This window comes from Ostrinia furnacalis, unplaced genomic scaffold, assembly GCF_004193835.3.
Source record: "Ostrinia furnacalis isolate ACB-3 unplaced genomic scaffold, ASM419383v2 OfSCF7339, whole genome shotgun sequence".
NCBI classification, from domain to species: domain Eukaryota; kingdom Metazoa; phylum Arthropoda; class Insecta; order Lepidoptera; family Crambidae; genus Ostrinia; species Ostrinia furnacalis.
Genome location: NW_021137578.1, coordinates 212,271 through 232,873, shown reverse-complemented (window position 1 = coordinate 232,873; position 20,603 = coordinate 212,271). Strand labels below are relative to the sequence as shown.

Below are 20,603 nucleotides of genomic sequence, written 5' to 3'. Positions count from 1 at the left end.
AAATCTGTATATGAGCCGACACTAGCCCATGTTAACATGGGCATATAAATGGTATGGTGAAATCAGAAAATTAATATCTTCATTTTAATTCTTTTAATTTTCATACAAATCGGATTTTATAAAATTTATTTTTTATGAAAATTAAAAAAATTAAAGTGATGATATCAAATTTCTAACTTCACCATACCATTTATATGCCCATGTTAACATGGGTTAGTGTCGGCTCATATACCCATTTACCTAACACCCTGTAGAAAAAAAACACCCTAGGTAATAGATTAATATCGTTGAAATATATTAAGATACTCCGTGTCCAATAAACCAAATTAAAATTTCCGAAGAGAAAATGAAAAATGATTATTAAATGAAATAACTACAGCTTTACGAAGCAGGCCACGAAGTATTGCCTGTCACGAGCGTCACGGTGCTTACTCATTATGAATTATATTTTTAATTAAAATTCTAGCAACAAATGTCTCTAAGCCTCGCCTGTAAGCTCTGATTCTACCACAGTTTATGTGCTGACAAAGGAATCCAACAAACTGGAACGTTTCCCCACTTTTCCTCTCTTTAATTAACCAGGTGCTTACTAAATTCCGATATTTACAATTGTATTTAAGCGATTGCCAGAGTAATTAGTCAAGCCACCTTATCTTTCACAAAAGTTTTTTCGATACTCCACCAACAAGAGTAAAATATTATCTATAGAAAAAGTAATAAAGTCAGCGTCAAATGACCTTTTGCTTATCCGTTGGTCCCTTCCGCAATTTATTTTAATGAGATTAACAGCTTTCATGATAAGAGCGTGCCTGCATTTCTTTCTGCGGAACAGTCAATTCATAGAAAAGATTTGACGGCGCCAATGAAAACAAGAATGTTGATAAAACAACGTCTCCTTGTAACTAAACGTTAACGAGTTGATTATAAAACAAAGTTTTGTTGCCGACGTGATAAATGTTTGTAACGAAATTAATGCTAATGATTTCTCGGAACTCTATGTTATACATATTATACACATGCCAGACACTTTTAATGAAATTAACGGAGAAGTTGTAAAGTTTTGGACTGTGAGTCATTGTGATTCAAACATTAATGAAATGCAAGTTTATAACTAAGGTATAAAGTCTGCCAAGCACGTCTACAAGTCCCCAGAATGTGAGTTATCCTTTAAGAACAGTTTCTCTAAGGAATATTTGCATCGAAGAATGTCGACAGGATCTCGAGGCGGTTGGCGTGCTGTTTGAGACGCGCGGCTTATTATAATATTTATATCGTGGCTACTCGAATAAAGTTACGGTTACTTTAAGTTTCGATAACAACAAGAAAGGACCTTGTGAGCAGTGAAATTTACTTGATCCTTAAAACTGTAAAATAAACTTACTTAGAGATATTGCAAATACAATTTCTTTCCAAAATAGTCTCAACGATTTATACATTAGGTAAATTTTGTGGCACCTATCTAATCAAGCTTTTTATCTTAGTAGTAGAATAAACTTTGACTTTATCTCTTGCTGAATCCCACCGCCTAATTTATTTAATGTTACTTTCTTACCTTGGATTAGTTTGAATTTTTCAGGCTCTGTAAATGAAAGCGAATAGATATTCTTTTAAGCTGGTATTTGCGGCTTTTAAAAATTCACTGTCCTTGGCCGGCAAACATTTGGAGTAAAATTCAGCTTTAACTACCATTTTTCGAGACTTGCTTTACAGAAAAAGTATTTTAGCAAAAGCTATTCGCAATGCCGTATTGTAATTTGCTTGCTTTCAAATGTTTTAACTAAAGTTAATGGTCCAATTATGTAAAAAGTTCATTTTCGTGTGACAACTATTACCGAATATTTTGCTAACTAGGCGGGAAACTTAATGAATTATTTATTTTTATTGGAGTCGTGCCTCAGTTCAGTCTCACTAAAATTACTAATTCTAAACACTTTAAGAGATTTTACTAGGAACATTCCAAATATTTGGAGTATGAATTTTGATTAAATACTTAAACATTCATGTCACGTCCGTTTTCAAGTCGCTAAATTATCGGCAAAATAATGGAATCTTTTTCAGACATTTTTATTGGATTGTTTTAATTTTTCTATATTTAAACGCCCTCTGACCTAAGATTTATATTTGAACATACCTACCTATTCTGAATGACATCACCAGGGCTGAGGGAATAAATTTGAAGCGGAAACATCAGTGTCGTAATCTTAGCACAAAATAAGAGACACCTACACTTAGGCATCTACTTATAATGCTGCTGTAGATACCTATGCGGGCACAATGAGCCTAAATACCATACTTGAGACACTTTCACATAACTGTTATTAAGTAATTTAAATTTTATACCCAATTAGTAACGAAATATTTACGATAAAATCAAATTAGGGTTTTAAAAACAGCTTACATTTTCATCATGAATTTGTTTTCAATGTAACTGCCGTTTGCGCGTTATTGTGATCGACATAGATTTGCCATTAATTTAACAAAGCCCCACTTTCTCTGACAGCATTTCAATTCCCCCAAACGGACCCTTTGATTCCTAAAAATGTCATACACGCCTCCTGCTGGGTAAACACAATGAATTAAATCAGATTAACACTTATTCGCTTTTACTTCGGGAGCTTTGTAAACGCGCTCTAATCAAGATTAGGGTGTCACAATGTAATTCTTTACAATTTGAATCTCCGACAACAAAAGCGTTAAATCCAAATAGGAGTAAACAATTTCACACGTATGTTCCAGTCTCCCCAAGTGCGGACTGATGTTATCGGCTGCCAGTATTTTATATGAACAACGGCTGCAATCTATTTTTTTATTCTTACCCCATAGCGTACATGACATTCGAATGCAAATGTTGCATTTATGCAGACGAGATACTATGATAGATATCTTTTTATGAGCGAGGCGAAATTGACTTTTTTGAATGCTCTTAAATAGCTTTTTGATTTCGCAATTGTAACAAACTCTAAGGCTGAGTTGCACCACCTAACTTTAACCGTAACTATAACGATAACCGGTGTATGAAGAAGGTTTTTGTATGAAGTGTGACAGATTTTTGATGTTAAGTGGTTTGACTGAAATCGAACTAAAAGATCATTTTACTCCTTTATGACATCTTATGAATACTCGACATATCTTTTCTTTTATTGTAAAATATTATATCTCACGCAAGTCTTGAAAGGTTTCACATACTTTAATAGCTACTTACCTCTAAAGCTCCTACGAGTAACAATGTAAATAGTGAAACGAAATTGTATCGTAGGAAGTAGCGTCTGCGCTAGAGTACAATAAACTAGGCAATAATGCAAGGTAATAGCGCGCTAAGTGCATTGAATGTTATTTCCTCACACACACGGTAAAAGGCATGAAAGCTGCTCCCTGCCGGTTACGCTGACTCAGCCAGGTGTCACCGCCTGGAATCATTGAACGAAATAAGAATAGAAGGTTCCATATAGCAATGTAGTTCGTTACGTTTTTACGCCTAAACTGCTAAACCAATTTTGATATGGTGATAGTACCTACCTTAGCTGATTAATTTATTTTGCAAAAATATAACTAATTAATCATTTGTCATGTTGGTCTTTCTGTGATATTATACCCAATTGGTGGTATATACCTACTTGACAAGCATTGTCACCAAAATAAACGTTGTCCTTGATCAATCAATAGTTTTCATTTAAATGAAAATTTATGATTTGACTTTCGAGATATCGTAGGGAATTCCTTTAAACACACAGATTTGATCAACGTGTTTGATCAAATATGTAAGTTGTCGCCTTACCATCGTGCGCATGGCATTATTGTAATTACAACTGACAGTGTCGTACACAGCTTCAACGTAGCTTATTCTATGCTATTTTCGTGTTGTAACTGAAAGGGTTTCACCGCTTTTTTGCAGTTTTTCATATGCGTACCCACGGGGTTTACTTTGCCGGTAGCTATTACGAACTGTGTTTATTTAAGCAAACATGTAGCCAAACATGTAACATAAACATTTTACGATTGTTGTTGTTTTACACAGATAAACATACCTTTTGAACCTAATTCCGGTTGAATAGCAATGAGGTTTCATTGCAGTTTAAACGATGAAAAATTAACCTATGTTTTATGATATTGTACTCGTAATACTGATATGTAATGTTTTCAAGTGTTTTTATTTAACATGATGATCATGATGATTATAAACGTATTGTCCATTTTTATTTCACTGCCATTAAAGTATTTTTAATACGAGACTAGATTTTATGAACAGGCAGACTTATATTAATTACGTGATAATTTATTATACTGCATTTCCTGTCATAACATACTCCTAATTGTTTAACTCAAATCTAATTATTGCACGTTGAATGGAATCACAAATAATTAAGCGTTTAATCGATTCGATTATATTAACATGTAATTACATTACAGATGTAATCAGATAGGTATGTGATATCACGGTATTCGGCCCGTGAAATGAACAGCATTTCTGCATTAGATAAACCGATGTGCATGTTGCAACGCAAATGAAGGCTTATTTTGACCAACATCGGGTGGATGGACAGACATAATTAAATTATGCGTCGTATTTAGATTTAGGAATGTTACGGGTATGTTACACGTGCTTTGTGATTTACGAGTATTATAAAAATTGTCTATTTCCTTTCTTTTTACAAAAAATTGTTTCACAACATGTACTATACTTATGTTTACGTTCAAACTGTATGGTTTTCTTTCTTTCTTTCAATAAGAAAAACTTCAAGTAATTGCCTTTTTGCCATAGAATAACAAATACTTAACTATTCAATCATTCTCTAAACTATCATGTTTAAATATTAGCTAGATATTATGTCTAGACGATCACCAAACATTGCGTAAGAGCAAAACTAACAAAAACCTCTTACTATTAGGATTACGATCTGAATAAAGTTCCTAAAATAAATATTCAGCGAAATCTATTCATCCATGAATAGTATTATAATATCCGAACTACATTACACTTCAGCAAGTGTCAATTAGCATGGATGGGTGGCTGGAGTTCACAGACAAATAATCAATATATGCAATCTAGCGTGAACCAGCTCAGCTTGTGGGTGCAATCATCTGATGGCTTGCATTCCGGTGCGAATGCTCTATTCAATCTGGTGAAAGATATCGTACACATTCGCACTGAAGTCCAAAGTGAGCTTTCCTGTAAAGCGGTGAGAGACGTGAAGCATTTAACGGTATTCTAATCAAAAGATCCGAAAATGTTTGGTTAAAAGATTCCTCCATCAAAAATATCATTTTATCAGCCATAGTGACTCTAGCTGAACTTACCTAGACTGACAGAGTTTACATGCGAGCGAGTTTCAGTATGGTTTCAGTCCACCGTGCAGGTCGGTCCTACTACTGAAATAGACTTCGAGGACTTTTCAGCCTCATTGGCCATCGAGTCGGCTCTCTTTGTGTTCTGCACATTTCCACTTCACCATATCCTGTCCCCTGTACAGAAAAATCATAGACTATATTTTCATCGCTGCAGGTCATGTACTTTTGAAAGTTTTTAATGACTGACGGAGTTTATTAAAATTTATTATGAAGCAATACTCGCAACATACAGTAAAAACAGTCTGTTTTTATTTCGGTAAATATATATTTTCCTTTTCATTCAAAAGTTGTGCCAGTTGGTTTATATGAACTTATCCTCAGTAAATATTTAAGGGTGAATTAGCCCGATGTAGTCGCACAGAGAGGTTGTGGAAAAGTTATGCTGCCAGCGGCACCTTATTAGAGGCTATTGTTCGTAGGCACCATTTGTGGTTTTCCTTGTGCGGTCACATGCTGCGGACCATTATTGCGCTCCTAATTAGAAGGGAGCCATGTTTCAGTTACGTACTGCGCAAAACTATCATTGAATCTCAGCTGTTAGCCCTTTTGAAACTTTGCATCGGCCCTATTGAAGATTATATCGCACACGCATTGAGAATTTTAATCTACGCTTTGTTGGCATCTCTTGTGCACGAGTATGTGACCAACAAAGTAAAGATAAGCTTTACGTAATTTAGTCACTTTTAATTTTGTAAATTCATGGTTCAAGCAGTGTTCACAATAAATAATCGATAACTATCTAAAAGAAAACACAATTTTCAATAAAGTAAATGTTGTTTTTAATTTTGTTTCAATTCAATAGATTGTATTCCTTAATTTCTTATACACTACAGCGAATAACACCATTATGCTAACGAAAATTTTTACTCATGGACAATGAATAAGAGGCTTATTATTTTCTTATCGCTAAAAACCAGCTCTCAGCCTAATGCCGTCAGACTGAAGTAATTATCCAAAGAGCATCTTGGCGTCGCGTCGCCGGAGCACGTACAGGGACGTTAGGGTTCATTCATTTGAAATTTTAGAGCCTTTGAAGGCCATCCATTGTTTCTCGCTTTCACGAGCCATTGACTTTTGGGCTAGTTCGCGAAAAATATTCCTGCGGTGATGTGAGCTTTCGTTGAGCACATAAATAACAAGGTACCTACTTACCAATCCACGCTGCTATCGAGAATATTTGGGAAAACCGTAATCCTATCGGGTTCAGATAAAACAATTGTAAAAACTTCTCAAAAGTTTTCCACTTTGCGATTTTATTTTCCTGCGCGCCATCCTAATTAGCTGGTCTGCGACAAATAAAAGCTCAAACTTCTGATCGCAAATTGCGCTGTATAAAAGAGTGTGATCAACCGTGCTGTCCCCAAGGTCGTTAAACCAGCAAATAGGGCAGTGGTTCAGCTCTTGTTGGCAATGCCATGCCCCATGCCCGACGCCCGTCTGCCCCATCCCGCCTTGTTGGCGCCAAGCGGGGCAACAAACCCTATATTTTCGCCAGCTTACACCCACAACCCATTTTCTGTTGCCAAATGCCAGTAAATGTTTATGACCACTAACTATACAATGACGTAGTGCTATTCTATGTTTACAAAGTAGCTTTTAATCATATGTTAGCAAAGCTTGAATGCTGACTTGCATGGGCTGATAGAATTGTTACGAGAAACTTGTGCCATTCCAAGTATTTATCGTATTTACTTGTGAATGGAGGCCCTATTGTTAGAAGTGAGCCTGGAATACAATGAGATAGCTACAACGTAGCTGTTAAAAGTATCAAACATCTTCAAATTATATTTTTACATAAACTGTAATAAAGCTTTGTTGTGAAACGTCTGAGCTACATCAATTATCTTCACGAATAAATTTTAAAAGGACGCGATGAATACAGAAGAAAAAGCGTGTGTTTTGGGGAGATAACTTTATGCTGCATAAAAATATATTTTGAAATGGGTACGATATTCAGCTGGGTTCATAACAAAAATGAAATACACGAGCCACGCCTGTCTGCTTCAAGCAGCTGATAAGGACTCGGTTCTGACCCTACCTAAATGAAGTGTACCTAAAATGGCGTCTAGACCGTCGATGGCTTCCGTGAGGCTGATTTACGAAAAAAATTGCTATTACACCACTTTGTATTCAATATGCAAGTAAGTTTTTTGAACGATAGCTGAATGTATTATAATTTAAGCATAATAACTTGACTTCATTCTCTCGCTTAATACGTTTATCATTAAACGAGGTCAAAACAAATTATCCAATTCTAGTTAAGCCGCAAATGGGATAAAATCCGTATAAAGGAGCAATTTGGGTTTCATCTCAATCTGTGTGATGGGATGATACGGACCGTCGACAACACGAGTTTACCAAATTAATTCTACACGCTTTTGCTGGAAGTCGTTTTTCTAAGAGTCTCAAATCTTTACTTTGTCACAGAACAAACTCGTTTTACGAGTAGGTATTTTAGAGAATAAATTAGTTTTTGGAAAAAGGATTTTAATTCTGTTAATTTTAATTTTTTCATGAGCTAATTACGAAATTTCCAGTCCCAGTGAGGTATTTTAATCAAAGGAAGGTAAATTAAAGTTTTTCCAAACAGCGATTTTACTTGGTAAACGTAGAATAAATGTACTTAGGTATACGAGTTAAGTTAAATAAAGCTGTAGTTACGGTTTTATGAAGTAATGAAGGTAAAAAGGCCGTCGAGTAAATAACGAGACTCCATAAAAATAAACACTAGAGAAAGTAAGTTACCTATTTAACGAAGGTAACATTTTATTCATGATTACGCATTTGCTCTTGACATCAATAAGTCTCAAAATGAATTATCTGAGAGTAAATTTAAGGTCCCACTTGTAATGGAATGGAAAATTAAAATTCTCAGGAGGATTCGGGCTCACCTTTGCCCTGATTTTCAATATTCATGGCTAAAATTTGCAAACGATTCCGTGGAATAATGAATGCAATAATCCTTTGCAAGCATTAAATCGTGGTAATTTGTTAACTTCTAATTTCCTCTACGCTAATATAATTAAGCTTTTCAGTGCTTTTCACAAAACTGGCGTTTAAAGACCCTTACTTATTTAAGTGAAAAGTTATAACAGTGAAAGAGACTGGCTGTCAATAACTATTTATTAATTAAGCATACTTCTTCGAATTCTAATCCAAACTCAATATCAATATTCAGTTTTCTGTAAGACGCTTCTTTTTTCACCCCTCAACATATTAATGCAGGGTGCTGTATAAATTTTAAATTTTAGCATCTTGTTTTTATGCAAATGGTTTATAATTAAGTTATGTTAATGTATTTCTTTCTCTTACTTGTTTTTACTGACCGCCATCTCAATAAAGAAAGAAAAAAAATTAAAGGTAGAGTCAGTCTCTTTGTCCGTGAAATAGATAGTGAATGTTTTGGGGATTTTGCTTTAGTTTATTATAGAAAACTTTGAGTACACACACCCTAAACAGTTGAACTGTTTGGTTCAAGTTGTGCGAACTTTAGTGAGGGCCCAGCACACCCATCTCAACTCTTCGCAAACTGCCGTGGATGCAAACAAAGGCTTCCTGATTTCACCTTAAGGTAGGTGCTCTATAAAGGCTTTGTATGTTCTGAGTTCTGACATTATTTATCGAAGTCCAAGTAGAACAGCCACTACAACAATTTACACCATGGAATTTGTAGTTAAACAAACTGGATGAACCTTAACTCTTAAAACCAGAAAAATTATAATAACTAAACCAATTCATACTTCAAGAAAATTGTGAAATAGGATGTGTTATGAAATATAATGTAATGTCGACGACTTATACTTTCTACGTCGGTGGGTTTGGTGACTTTGGTTTGTAGACTGCATGCATAAGCTTAACTTTTGAGACTGCATAGGACCGTATGAATTGTGTAAGATACACTTTAAATCATAGAAATATGTTATCGATTAAAATATCTTGGCTGCTTTCTTTGGACTACACCTCCGTACTACGTATACGCGTGTCTCATGGGAAGCTATTGTTGTTCTAGCTCTATGCATTGAACGTGACTATTATTGACATTTCCTAGTTTTCTAACCATAGCTATAATTAGTTAGTCACTACTAATCCTGACGGAAAGCTGTTTTGTTTCGCTCGACTGTGATATGAATAGTAAATTGAACAATTAATTACTGCGACACAAAGAGCTATTTGAATTTAAACTGCACGAGTTGTAGATATTATTATGGTTTTAATACCAGACTTCGTAATAGGTGGCGCACGAATTAGTGAATATTTTAGCGAAAGCTCGTTCGTTGTCATGAAAGTTTCAGCCAAGATTGTATCAATTATTCTTTTGTAATTAATTTAGGTACATGAAGTCACAAAAGGTATATTAAGCTTTTAATTAGAAATAAGATGGGTCGAGATTAGTATCATAGACTTTATTAATTTAAGGAAGAATTTTGTTGGAAATTAGTTATAAGGTTTATAGACTAAGGTCGTAAAGATTTGGCTGTCATTCTCCGAGGTTTAGCTCTTATGGTCCATTAAGCTCTCCATAATGGATTCACGGAGATGGTTGTTTGTGGAGATATACATAAATAAGTAGGCAGTCTGTTTCAGTGAAGATTTCTAGCTTGGAGTTTTAATGAGCCTGTGTCGGTTTTGTAATGAGTCTATTAATTAAGTAATCTATGTCAAAAGTACAATGTCAAGATAATTTGTTTCAAGTGACTTTGTTTAAAAACTTTTTAGTAGTGTTATTGAAAGATATGAGATGTTATAGATCAAGTCTTTAGCCGTATAAAATGTATTGTAGGTATTTGGACTATATAAAATGTAGCTCATATTAAACTCTTATTGTAGGTACGAGTATAGGTACCTACCGTTAATAATAATTTCGATTATATTGGTAAACGATTAATCCCATTATCGTATTGGACAGCGTTAAGTTAATTGCTTTTTCCACGCGTGTAAAACACGTAACTACGAAATCAATACAAAACAAATTATGAAAATCTGACTGCTTGCGAACTCATGAATATTGCGTTAACTGTTCCAACTTTATGAACGTCAATTTTATTCATGTTTTAATATTTACTTTCATTGAAAAACTTACCATGAATTTCAGTTTTTGGTTGGTAAATCTAATTATTGAAAAAGATGAGTAGTAACATATTCTGGGACAAGAATACAATAAAATTTTCTTAATTAGATAATTGAGATACTTATTAAGTCTGAGTTTTGTAACTAAGGTTGCGTAACTATAACGATAACTGGTGTTTTTAAAGTAAAATGGTACAACCCACCCTTTTGTGAATAATTTCTGAGAATGCGTTCACGTTAGTTAAAATTAATTAACAGCTGTCTCTTGTCTTGTGGTTTGTGTTTCGGACTGCAAAGCTTGTAGAGGCGGTTTCAAATCCCGTATCGTGTTCAACTTCGTATGATATGCACGAACTTTGTCGGACTTTAGCCATGGTTGTTTAAATGTATAATTTATCATCCCCATACTGCTTACTTTAGGGCTTACGAGACTATTCTCTCCTCTCGTTTTTACCATAGCAACTCCTGTACAGTCTGGATCCGCAACTTGACCGCCAATAAAAACCCAACCAGTTGGTCGTTTGTCCTTTAGAGCTTAATCATAATAATGGCGTGACAAGCACGTTTTAAATATAAATTACATGAAGCTTTTGGTAGTAACAAGGTGAGGTTGCTACCAACCGGTCAAAATTAATATCATTGGGGTGGGCCTTTTATGTTCAGCAGTAGATGTCCTGAGGGTGAAATGATGATGATGATGACGACATGAACTCATAAATGTTTCACTCTAAGGTAATTGAAAAACGACTCATTATGTCTCGTTTGTTCGCAGTTCCTGGCCCTGCTGGAACGGAATGCGGTGGCCAATACAAGCCTTCAGTACCGCCAGCTCACCATGTTTGCGCCCACCAACGAGGCCTTCCAGCGGTATAACGGCGAAATGGACGACTCTCTCGTGCTCTATCACATATGTGAGTATACAACAATGGACCTTATAAATAAGTCAATATGGCATTCTTTAACTAGGTAGTGGTTGAATGGACGCCGCATCAATTTGAGCTCTATGCTGTGAAAATTCACTCAAACTACATTGGTAAGGGCTAGCCGCATTTAGTCTTTGAGAAATTCAAGGAGTTACATGGCAAGCAATCTTAATCGCCAAAACCCCGATCGACTACAGCGACATATCATGCTTAACCCTGTACCATCATAATGCAGTTGATAGTTGTCTTCTCATTTAAGAAATATTCTCGTAGAATCTGATGAAGGTTGTCTTTTCAGCGAATCTGGCAACGACTCTATCGAATTTAGACTACGCGATATCCTCGGAGTTCGACGGCAATCCGCCATTGTGGGTGACGAGGAGGCGCGACACGATGCACGATGACATTTACGTCAACAACGCCAAGGTCTACGTGTCCCGGTCTTACCAGGCTATGAATAGGAATGGGAAACGACAGGTAAGCGATCCAGTTGTCATAAGAATCTAGCCCCTAAAAACATAGTGCAGATGCTTGATACTAAAATGATCTTAGGAATCAATACAAAAGCACCAGAACGAAAAAAATAAATCACTTGCAGATTTTATGTTTTGCGTTTTCGAAAAGAGAACCTTATGCGTCTCTAATATTAATGAATTTAAATATTTCATACTTTGAAAATATTGCTCACTCTTTACCTATTTCCAATGAGTACCTACCTAGCAAAAAAATTGTGTGAACGCGAAGCTTTTGTTTCTTTCCTTAGGTTCTTCATGTGATAGACCAAGTTCTGCAGCCTCTCCAGCCCCATGGACCAGGAGCAAGCACCAGTATGGTCTACAACCCCAATGCATATCAGTTCCTCGAGCACTCCGACGAGTTCAATATCGGCCAGCACAGGCTGAGGTAATAACAATTCTCTTCTGTAAAGTAGGTACGGTAATGTGGAAGTGAATAATTCCCACATCTCTCTCCTATTTTAGATGTCATTTTCATTTCAATGAATATTCGCAAAAAAATTTAACAGAAATCCTTAAATGCAGGAACTCGAACGCATTACGTAACAATGCACACATTAATTACCACCTCGCGTGTTTCACGGCAGAACATTCACGAGCTAACTTACAATTGCATTCAACTTTTTACAGCTAATTGAATATGGCTTTCAACTTCGTAATGAAACATTACTTCAGATAGGTATTTACAATTTTATTCTGAGAATCATTCGAACGCTTTTGTTACAACTCTTTAAAAACGAGTGGAAGAGGAAAATGATGGACTTAATAGGATATTCAATAATTCCCTTTGACAGGTCATTCCGACAGAAAGTGAATCAACTTCAAAAGAAGGAAGTATTCAATGCTGACGGCAGACATACATTTTTCATTCCTGTCGATGAGGGCTTCAAGGTATGAATTAAAAATACAAAATAATACCTACATTTAATTTTATTTTTTATTCGAGTAATTATGAGGTTTTCTTTTACAGCCGACGACCAGATCTGACTTAATAGATGAAAAAGTCGTCGATGGACACGTCATACCTCATCACGTCCTTTTCACGAAGGCAACTCCTGATACGAAAGAGTTCGAGACGCTAGCTTTCGGTGATAACGTCAAGGTCATAGTTTCATTCAGCACTGCCATGAATGGTAGAGAAGAAATTAGTGAGTATCATCTTAATTAAAGTAGTAAAAGTTTGAAAAACACTTACGTTACAAAGCTGATAAGTTTGGCGGAACACTTCCTAATGTACCATCTCTTTTAGACCGTCGCATTGAGAAAGACCAAGTCTTTCTCTACAAAGTTTTAAATAACCATGTTGACTCCTCTTTTTTGTTAAGTAATATTAGTTTTAGGTGCCCTCGGACGAGTTCGCGTTCTACAAAACTTTTTTCTATTTCTCTCATTATGACTAATTATGCTAGCAACAGTTTTGTACCTAGATCTTGTAAGGAATATAATAATAGGTTTAACACGATTGACATTTTTAATTCTTCCTTACCATCTTATAAAAAACAATTGAGAGAATGTTTGAATATATAACTTGCTTTTAATTTTGACCTACATAATTATTGTGTTTTTAATTTATATAATTTTATTAATATTTAACTTTTTGACATTTTATAATTTTTATTAAATTTAACTGTTTGACATTTTATAAAATTGACATTGTATTTATTTGACATTTAGAAATTAATGTATAATTTATTACTATTCAATTAATTTTTAGTCTGCACTCTGTATTAATTTTAACTGTGGAAACTTTGCTGATTTCTGTCCTATTTTTTGTGTGATTATTTGTCTGTATATGAAAATTGTTTGTTTCCCTAATATAAATAAATAAATAAATAAATAAATCAAAAATATCAATATACATTACGAGTATGTAGCGAATGTAGGTTACAAATTATGTAACTTTATCTGAAGATTAAAATACTTTTTGTTGCTACAGCCTACGTGAAATCAAATACTGTTGCTGGTGACGCCAAGCATAGTAGAGGAGTCGTGTTGGCTGACATCGTGAAAGCCAACATCCCAGTGAAGAATGGAGTAGTCCACCTAATCCAACGACCGCTGATGGTGGTGGACACCACCGTGATTGACTTCCTGAAGGTAAAAACTACTTATATCAATAAGCTAATAACACAAATGATAAATCAATATTTGACACCCTTGCCTTGAAATATCTTAAAGCTAATTTATATTTCACTCAATATTTCGAACTTATTCTGATAAATTATTCACGAATGAAAGCTAAACTGAGGCGACAATATTTATTGTTTCGACTGAATGATAAACTTTGAATCCTGTCATTGACTTCTCGCTCCATTTACGTGGAAACCAGGCAATGAAGGTAAAATGAAGGCTCTTTATTTTCATCCCTTTCTATTTTATCAATCTTTTGCGTGTCCTATTACTCCATTTAAGCCTGTTTCCTTTTGAGTGTTTTTTCTGAGAGTCTGTTTGCAACTCAGTTCAAGCACGGTTTTAATTTTGTCTGTTGTGCAGTCGATTGTTATTTGAGATTGTTTTGTTTGTAAGTGGTATTATTAGAACTAGTTAATGCAGATGTCATCTACCTAAATAATTGGAAAAGTAAATAAGATATGTATATCTTTAAAAATGATAACCATAAAAATCAGATCACATTTAATTAGAATACTTTGCAGCATTTAAAGTCATTCAGGATATCAGGTATCTATAGTATTGTGTTTAATTATGTATGGTTTTTGATTGTGTATATTTATTTATGTAATTGTAGTGGAGGTTAATCAGTCTTCATGAGCGTAATACAAATTGTTCATTACTTAGTAGTTAGTTTAGTCTCATGTCACGCACTAAGTAAGCATCTGTAACATAAAAATGTAGTTAACCAACCCAAGATGATATATTTGAAAGCATTACACTTTATTACTACACAGCTCAGTATATTGGTTTAGTCAACTTGAATATTACACTACTTATGATATATTATTATATTACATTTTCTGCCAAAAGACGCTGAATGAAAGATTCAGTTTTCTTTGAATCTGCTCAGTAAGATTTTCGATATCGGTAATATAACTTCAGCGCCGTATTTCAGAGGGATATTTATTTCATATTCGGAAATTGAAGTAAAGTATTGCTTATTTATCGTGGATATGTATCAGGCCAGCCGAGAATTTGGTAATCAATACAAAGGGTGTATTATTCATCAAAGCATAAATAATGTTAGCAACTAATAGTTTTGTTATTTCGTATTGAATTGAGGAGTATTTGCAATTTGCTGTACTATTTTGTTTGTTTGTGCCCTCTTCCCGATGTTGGACCCTGCATGACATTTGGCAACTGTAGGGGATTGTAAGTATTGCCCTGATTTGCATGTGTTTGTGTCTTGGTATAATTTCACTTTGTAATTTGTGACGTCTTTTTCAACCCAAACCTTTGTATGTACCGGAAAGGTTATGTTCCCTTTTAGATTTAAGAAATCCAGGTAAAGTATGTAGTTAGGTATGTAAAATAATTATAAAATGTTGTTAGCTTTATAAATTTGACTGAATCAGTTTCAAACTATCGCTATAGCCGCCGGAACAATACAAAGATTGTAAGCAAACTACCGTACTCATATAAAAACAAACTTTGAAAGTAGAGTCGCGCTATATTCCGTGAGAAAATTCTACCTCTAATGAAAAACTTTTAGAAATAAACGTTTTTCTTTACCTACTACATTTCTGTAAATGTATCTTGAAAAGTTAATATATTTTGAAATAAAGGTGACTTATTTAAAAATTCTATTAGGAAAAGGATGACGGGCCTTTATGCAAGTTTTACGAAGTGATCATGGATTTGGGCGCCAACAACCAGTTCTTGAAGGAACTTACCATGGCCAAGGACATAACCCTATTCGCGCCCTCTAACGAAGCATGGAAAGAAAACAGTGTTCAGAACATCATAAGGTCAGTTCAAATGTCAATGTCGTAAAAGAAGTTATGAAACTTCATGGATGTGGACAATGTTCATGAATTCTCAAATAGTATTTTTGTAAATAATTTAATCTTATATTACAGAAACAGTCAAAAGCTCAAGGAAATCCTTAATCTGCATCTCGTTAGAGAAAGATTACCCATGGACGCTATTATTCACAATAACTTGAATCAGGTGAGTCATTTACTTTGTTAGAACATTTAAAAGACTTGGAGACTTAAATTAATATACGCTGTTATTAGATTTGCGGTCTTTATGTTAACTAACTACGAAACAAAAATGTAAGGTAATTGTCTTTTTAAAGCATAAAAGGTGTACCTAATTGTTTTATTATACAAATTGAAAGCTACGAGTACAAAATACCACACGTTTCAATTAACTTTTATGTAGTCAAACGATATGTACCTACTTAATGAGAAATTTTAAATGAATAATTACTGCAATTAATATGAATTTCGTCCACCGACTACGCTGCTATATGGAATCAGCTTCCTGGAACTGTACGTTAATCAATTAATAATTGATTTTCCATACTTTCAGTATGAATTCATCATTTTGTTCTTTAGTTGTGTGTACTACTCCGTTTATTGTATTTTCCCATTAAAAACCCATTTGTTTACTGAAAAGTGCATGAAATAAACCCATTGTGGCGATATGATTTTATTTTCATCGGTAATGGTACCTATTTGCCGTAGAAATGTATTTTAATTTATTACGAATTGTATTCCATGTGGTTAAAAGCATGATTGTACGTGTATGAATATTAGATGTATGTATTTTGCGGTAGTGTCTATATGTGGTATTGAATTTAATGTATTATTTTATTTTAGATATATCAAGCACCAACAGCCTTGCCTCGGAAATATTTGTATTTCAACGTGCTGACCAAAGGCAACAACCAAACTCTCACGGTAGAGGGCGGCGGAGTCAACGCTACGGTCATCCAGCCAAATATCGCTGCCACCAATGGCTTTGTCCACATCATCGACAGAGTTCTGGGAGTTCCTTATACCACTGTGTTTGAAAAGCTCAAGACCGATCCGATGCTCAAGTAAGTTCACAGAAATTACATGAAATGTCAAAGATCAAAAAGTATGCTCTGAAGGGCCGAGGCCCCTTCCCATAACCACTTTTCATCACACAAATAAGTCTTTTTTGCATGTCTTTTTATGTAACAGGAAAGTATTTCATAAACCCTTTGATGGGTACTTTGGAATATTTTTTTTATGTTGAAGTTCTGAACATAATCCCTAGTCACTAGGCAAAAGTAAAAAACCAGTAACCCAGTACAGACAGTAGTGCCTTCCTGACAATGTCAATCACTTTGCTGATTTTGTTTTTAATTTGAAATATTTAATAAAACCTTTACATCTTACAGCATTACGTACAATCTCGGGAGACGGCAGATGTTCAATCACCAGTTCAGCGAAATGGAACACCGCTACACGTACTTCGTGCCGCGTGACCACGCCTGGCTCAAGTTTCAGATCAAGCATCCCTCCGCGTTTAAGGCTTTGTTCAAAGAAGATTATGGCTATTTCGTAAGTGGATTGTGTATTTAATGTTGGGTCCAAAATCAAGTCTAAGTATTTGAACGTTTTATGTATAGAAATAATATTCAGTAGGTACGTTTTCATTGATGACTTGATATTTTGCTAACGTAACGTAAGTACTATTTACTTTTGCCGTTCAGCAGTGGACGTCCGGAAGGTGAAATGATGATGATGGCGATGATGATGATTATGACGTGCTCTATGATAGTAATGTTTATTTTGTTATAGTCTTAAGTGTGGCATTCTAATTGGTAGGTAATTGTGTTTAATTCAAACAAAATGAATTTGTTTCAGACTAAGCAAATACTAGAGAGACACGTTATCAGAGCCGGGCGCGCGTACACTGTATCTGATTTGAAACTGCTCGCGAACGAAACACATCCCTTCGTTCTGCCTACATCACGCGATCCACTCCGGCTTCGCGTCAAGGAATCTGATAAAAGTAAGCTTTTAACGGTCCATTTACGTCATTAGCTTGGTTCACGCAGCATTTTTGGAGAACTTAGTCGATTTACTGGAAATTGGATTTGTTTCAGATTACTACGTAGAATGGAACGGACACTGGATTCACGTGTTCAGGCCCGACGTGGAATGCACCAACGGCATCATTCACGTGATTGACGAGCCGTTTGTGCTAGAGAGCGACATTCGAGCCACCGGCAGTGCGGAAAAACTGCGCGTAGCATACACATTCGTCTTGCTTGCCATCTCGACTGTGTTCGCCAGGATTTTAGAAAATTAATATTTATTTGAAACGCCACTAGGTTTTGAATGCTTTGGAAATAACCGTTTTGGTACTGCATTTTGACGATTTTTACCATTTTGTATAAACCAACGGGTCATCTTGATACTTTGCGATACTTTGATGATTTTATAACTAGTGCAGTGGCATAGTTTTATTGAAGTGGTTACCATTGTCGGTCATAGAATGATTGACGTTGATGTTTGTAACGTCCATCAAAACTAAATATTAGAAATAACGTGACTTGATTTTTGAATTCATAAAGATATTTAAATGCAAACACTGCCAATTTTGGATATACCGTTAAATGTGAAGAATATAATGTGTAATGAAAATGTAGTTGTAGAGTTGGAATACAATAAAATTTTGATTAAAAATACCCAATGATAATAACGACGTTGGTCATTAAAACAAGAGGCAAATACTTTTAAAAAAGTTTCATAATGACGATATATTTGGCGGTAAATCTACGAGACAATATCTATTATTATTATTATTCTATAAATGTTTCTCGTGTATCACCTATTACATAAATAGTTATACAATACTAAAACAATTTATTATTCAAAATTATATTTTGACCCTCTGGGCCCGTTGTGCCTTCTTTTGAAATATGATTAAAAGTATGTTTATGTATGTGATGTTTGATAAAATAATTATTTAAAGTAAAATAAGTTTGACCATTGCTTAACTGATGGAGAAAAAAAATATTTCTTAGAATGATAATTTTTATACATTCCACGTTGTATTTTAGACTTATATTTATAACAAAATATTTATTTGATGTTACCGATCGGAGATATGTTTTTCTCTATATTTATATTTATATCTATATCTATAACAATAAAGTTTTGAAATGATGTTGACTGAAAAATGTATTCTATCAAAATTGAGTATTCGGATGAGTGGTAATAATAATCCCTTTGTATAATCGTATACACGTTACGGGTAGAAGCACCCTCTATATACCTATGATTCCGATTGTTAAATATAACAAGTATAATTATTCCAAATATCAGAGTTCGCTGTCGATATAATGAGTTAATTGTATAATAAGGGTCAAAATTGTTTGAATATGCTTACTTTGTAAGTCCTTGATTAGTTAAGTGTCTTTTATTTATTATAGGTGAGGTAACACCGAGGATATCAAACGTTTAATTGATATCTGCAATAATTAAGACGTGTCGCTCTTCATCGTGCGAAGTTAATGGTTTTTAATGTATATAGGGATGAATGTGCTGTGCATTTTGCAGTCTCTTTCGTTGTATAAGCAGTTGTAAATAATTTGTGTAAGATAATTACATTATGATACAAGTGTGCTATGGTTATCACAGTTGTGGGGATTTCAGTCTAGAGCTTAGAGAGGGTAATAAACCAGAGAGTATAATAACCATCTCATGTACGTTTCATACTACATTTCTCAACACACTTGCGAAAATGAATATTATGATTTTCACTTATTATTTTTCACAGTGATTGTTTTTTGTTTTAATTATTTTTGAAATGTTTTAAGAGTTTTAAGCATACGCTTAATAGTTTCATATTGACACTTTTATTTAAACAAGTGCGAGAATTATAGATAGGCTTAAAACTGCTTAATTGAAAATTGCAATATGAGTCATTTCACAAGCAAGTGTGTTGAAAATAGTTCATTAATATAATTTATAGTAGCTATTAATTACATGTGACTGAAATGTTATTAAAATATAAATATCAGGTAATCATGAGGTAACTTTTGAATGATTTCAGTTTCACCATTCAAAAATTAATAAATATGCTGCTTTTGATTTATTAAAAAATAAGTATTAGACTCGTATATGATAAAGTTTTTCTATAAATGTAAACTGTTTACACAATTTTTGGGTAATTTATGAAGTGAATTTTTATTGATTTTACATAAAATTTAGAAAAACATGTTGAAAATTTACTGGAAGCAGCCTATCTATTTACATAAATCCATAAAATAAACTATTATTCGTTGGAGTAATATATACCAAGGCTATATCATAGTAATCTATCGCTTTTGCAAGTTTGTAGAAATATAAACACATACAATTCTGAGTGTTAAGCCAAAGCTATCTATTATGCTGTTTCAGCTGATATCATGTAAGGTTATTACAACAATAGAGGGTTAAGCGTAGAACAATAAATATTAGAATTTTCATTGAATTTACCACATAATATGAAAAATGGAATTTTTGAATTAATACTACTACTATGAATGGAATACAGTAGTTAAAGACAATATAATTTTGACCAAATATTAAACCAAATATTTGGTTAAGGAACAATTTCAAAATTCCATAGGTACTTAGTGATAATGTATGAATGTATCTCAGGATTTGTCAATTTAGTTTTAAATATGATGAATGTAAACTAAGTGTTTAATGAAAAGAATTTATGTATAAAATATAGATATTCAAATTCCATTTTTGTATTTATTTTTAAAATAAGTACATTTAGGGCTTTATCACACTCGACCGAAGATCTTCAAGCTTTTCATTAACTG

The 20,603-nt window shown here is 34.1% G+C and overlaps 1 protein-coding gene across 1 annotated transcript in view; it reads left to right on the top strand.

The window, feature by feature from the left end:
* Window positions 1-20,370, top strand: part of Fas1 (fasciclin 1 Fas1 domain-containing) — a 56,321-nt gene extending 35,951 nt beyond the window's left edge. The window contains exons 2-13 of the mRNA XM_028319927.1: window positions 11,186-11,324; window positions 11,635-11,813; window positions 12,100-12,239; window positions 12,646-12,742; window positions 12,822-12,999; window positions 13,788-13,948; window positions 15,614-15,771; window positions 15,883-15,973; window positions 16,630-16,850; window positions 17,178-17,340; window positions 17,647-17,794; window positions 17,889-20,370. Coding sequence (XP_028175728.1) covers window positions 11,186-11,324; window positions 11,635-11,813; window positions 12,100-12,239; window positions 12,646-12,742; window positions 12,822-12,999; window positions 13,788-13,948; window positions 15,614-15,771; window positions 15,883-15,973; window positions 16,630-16,850; window positions 17,178-17,340; window positions 17,647-17,794; window positions 17,889-18,094 — 1,881 coding nt within the window. The 3' untranslated portion in view covers window positions 18,095-20,370. The remainder of the gene's footprint in view (window positions 1-11,185; window positions 11,325-11,634; window positions 11,814-12,099; window positions 12,240-12,645; window positions 12,743-12,821; window positions 13,000-13,787; window positions 13,949-15,613; window positions 15,772-15,882; window positions 15,974-16,629; window positions 16,851-17,177; window positions 17,341-17,646; window positions 17,795-17,888) is intronic.
* Window positions 20,371-20,603: the final 233 nt, after the last annotated feature.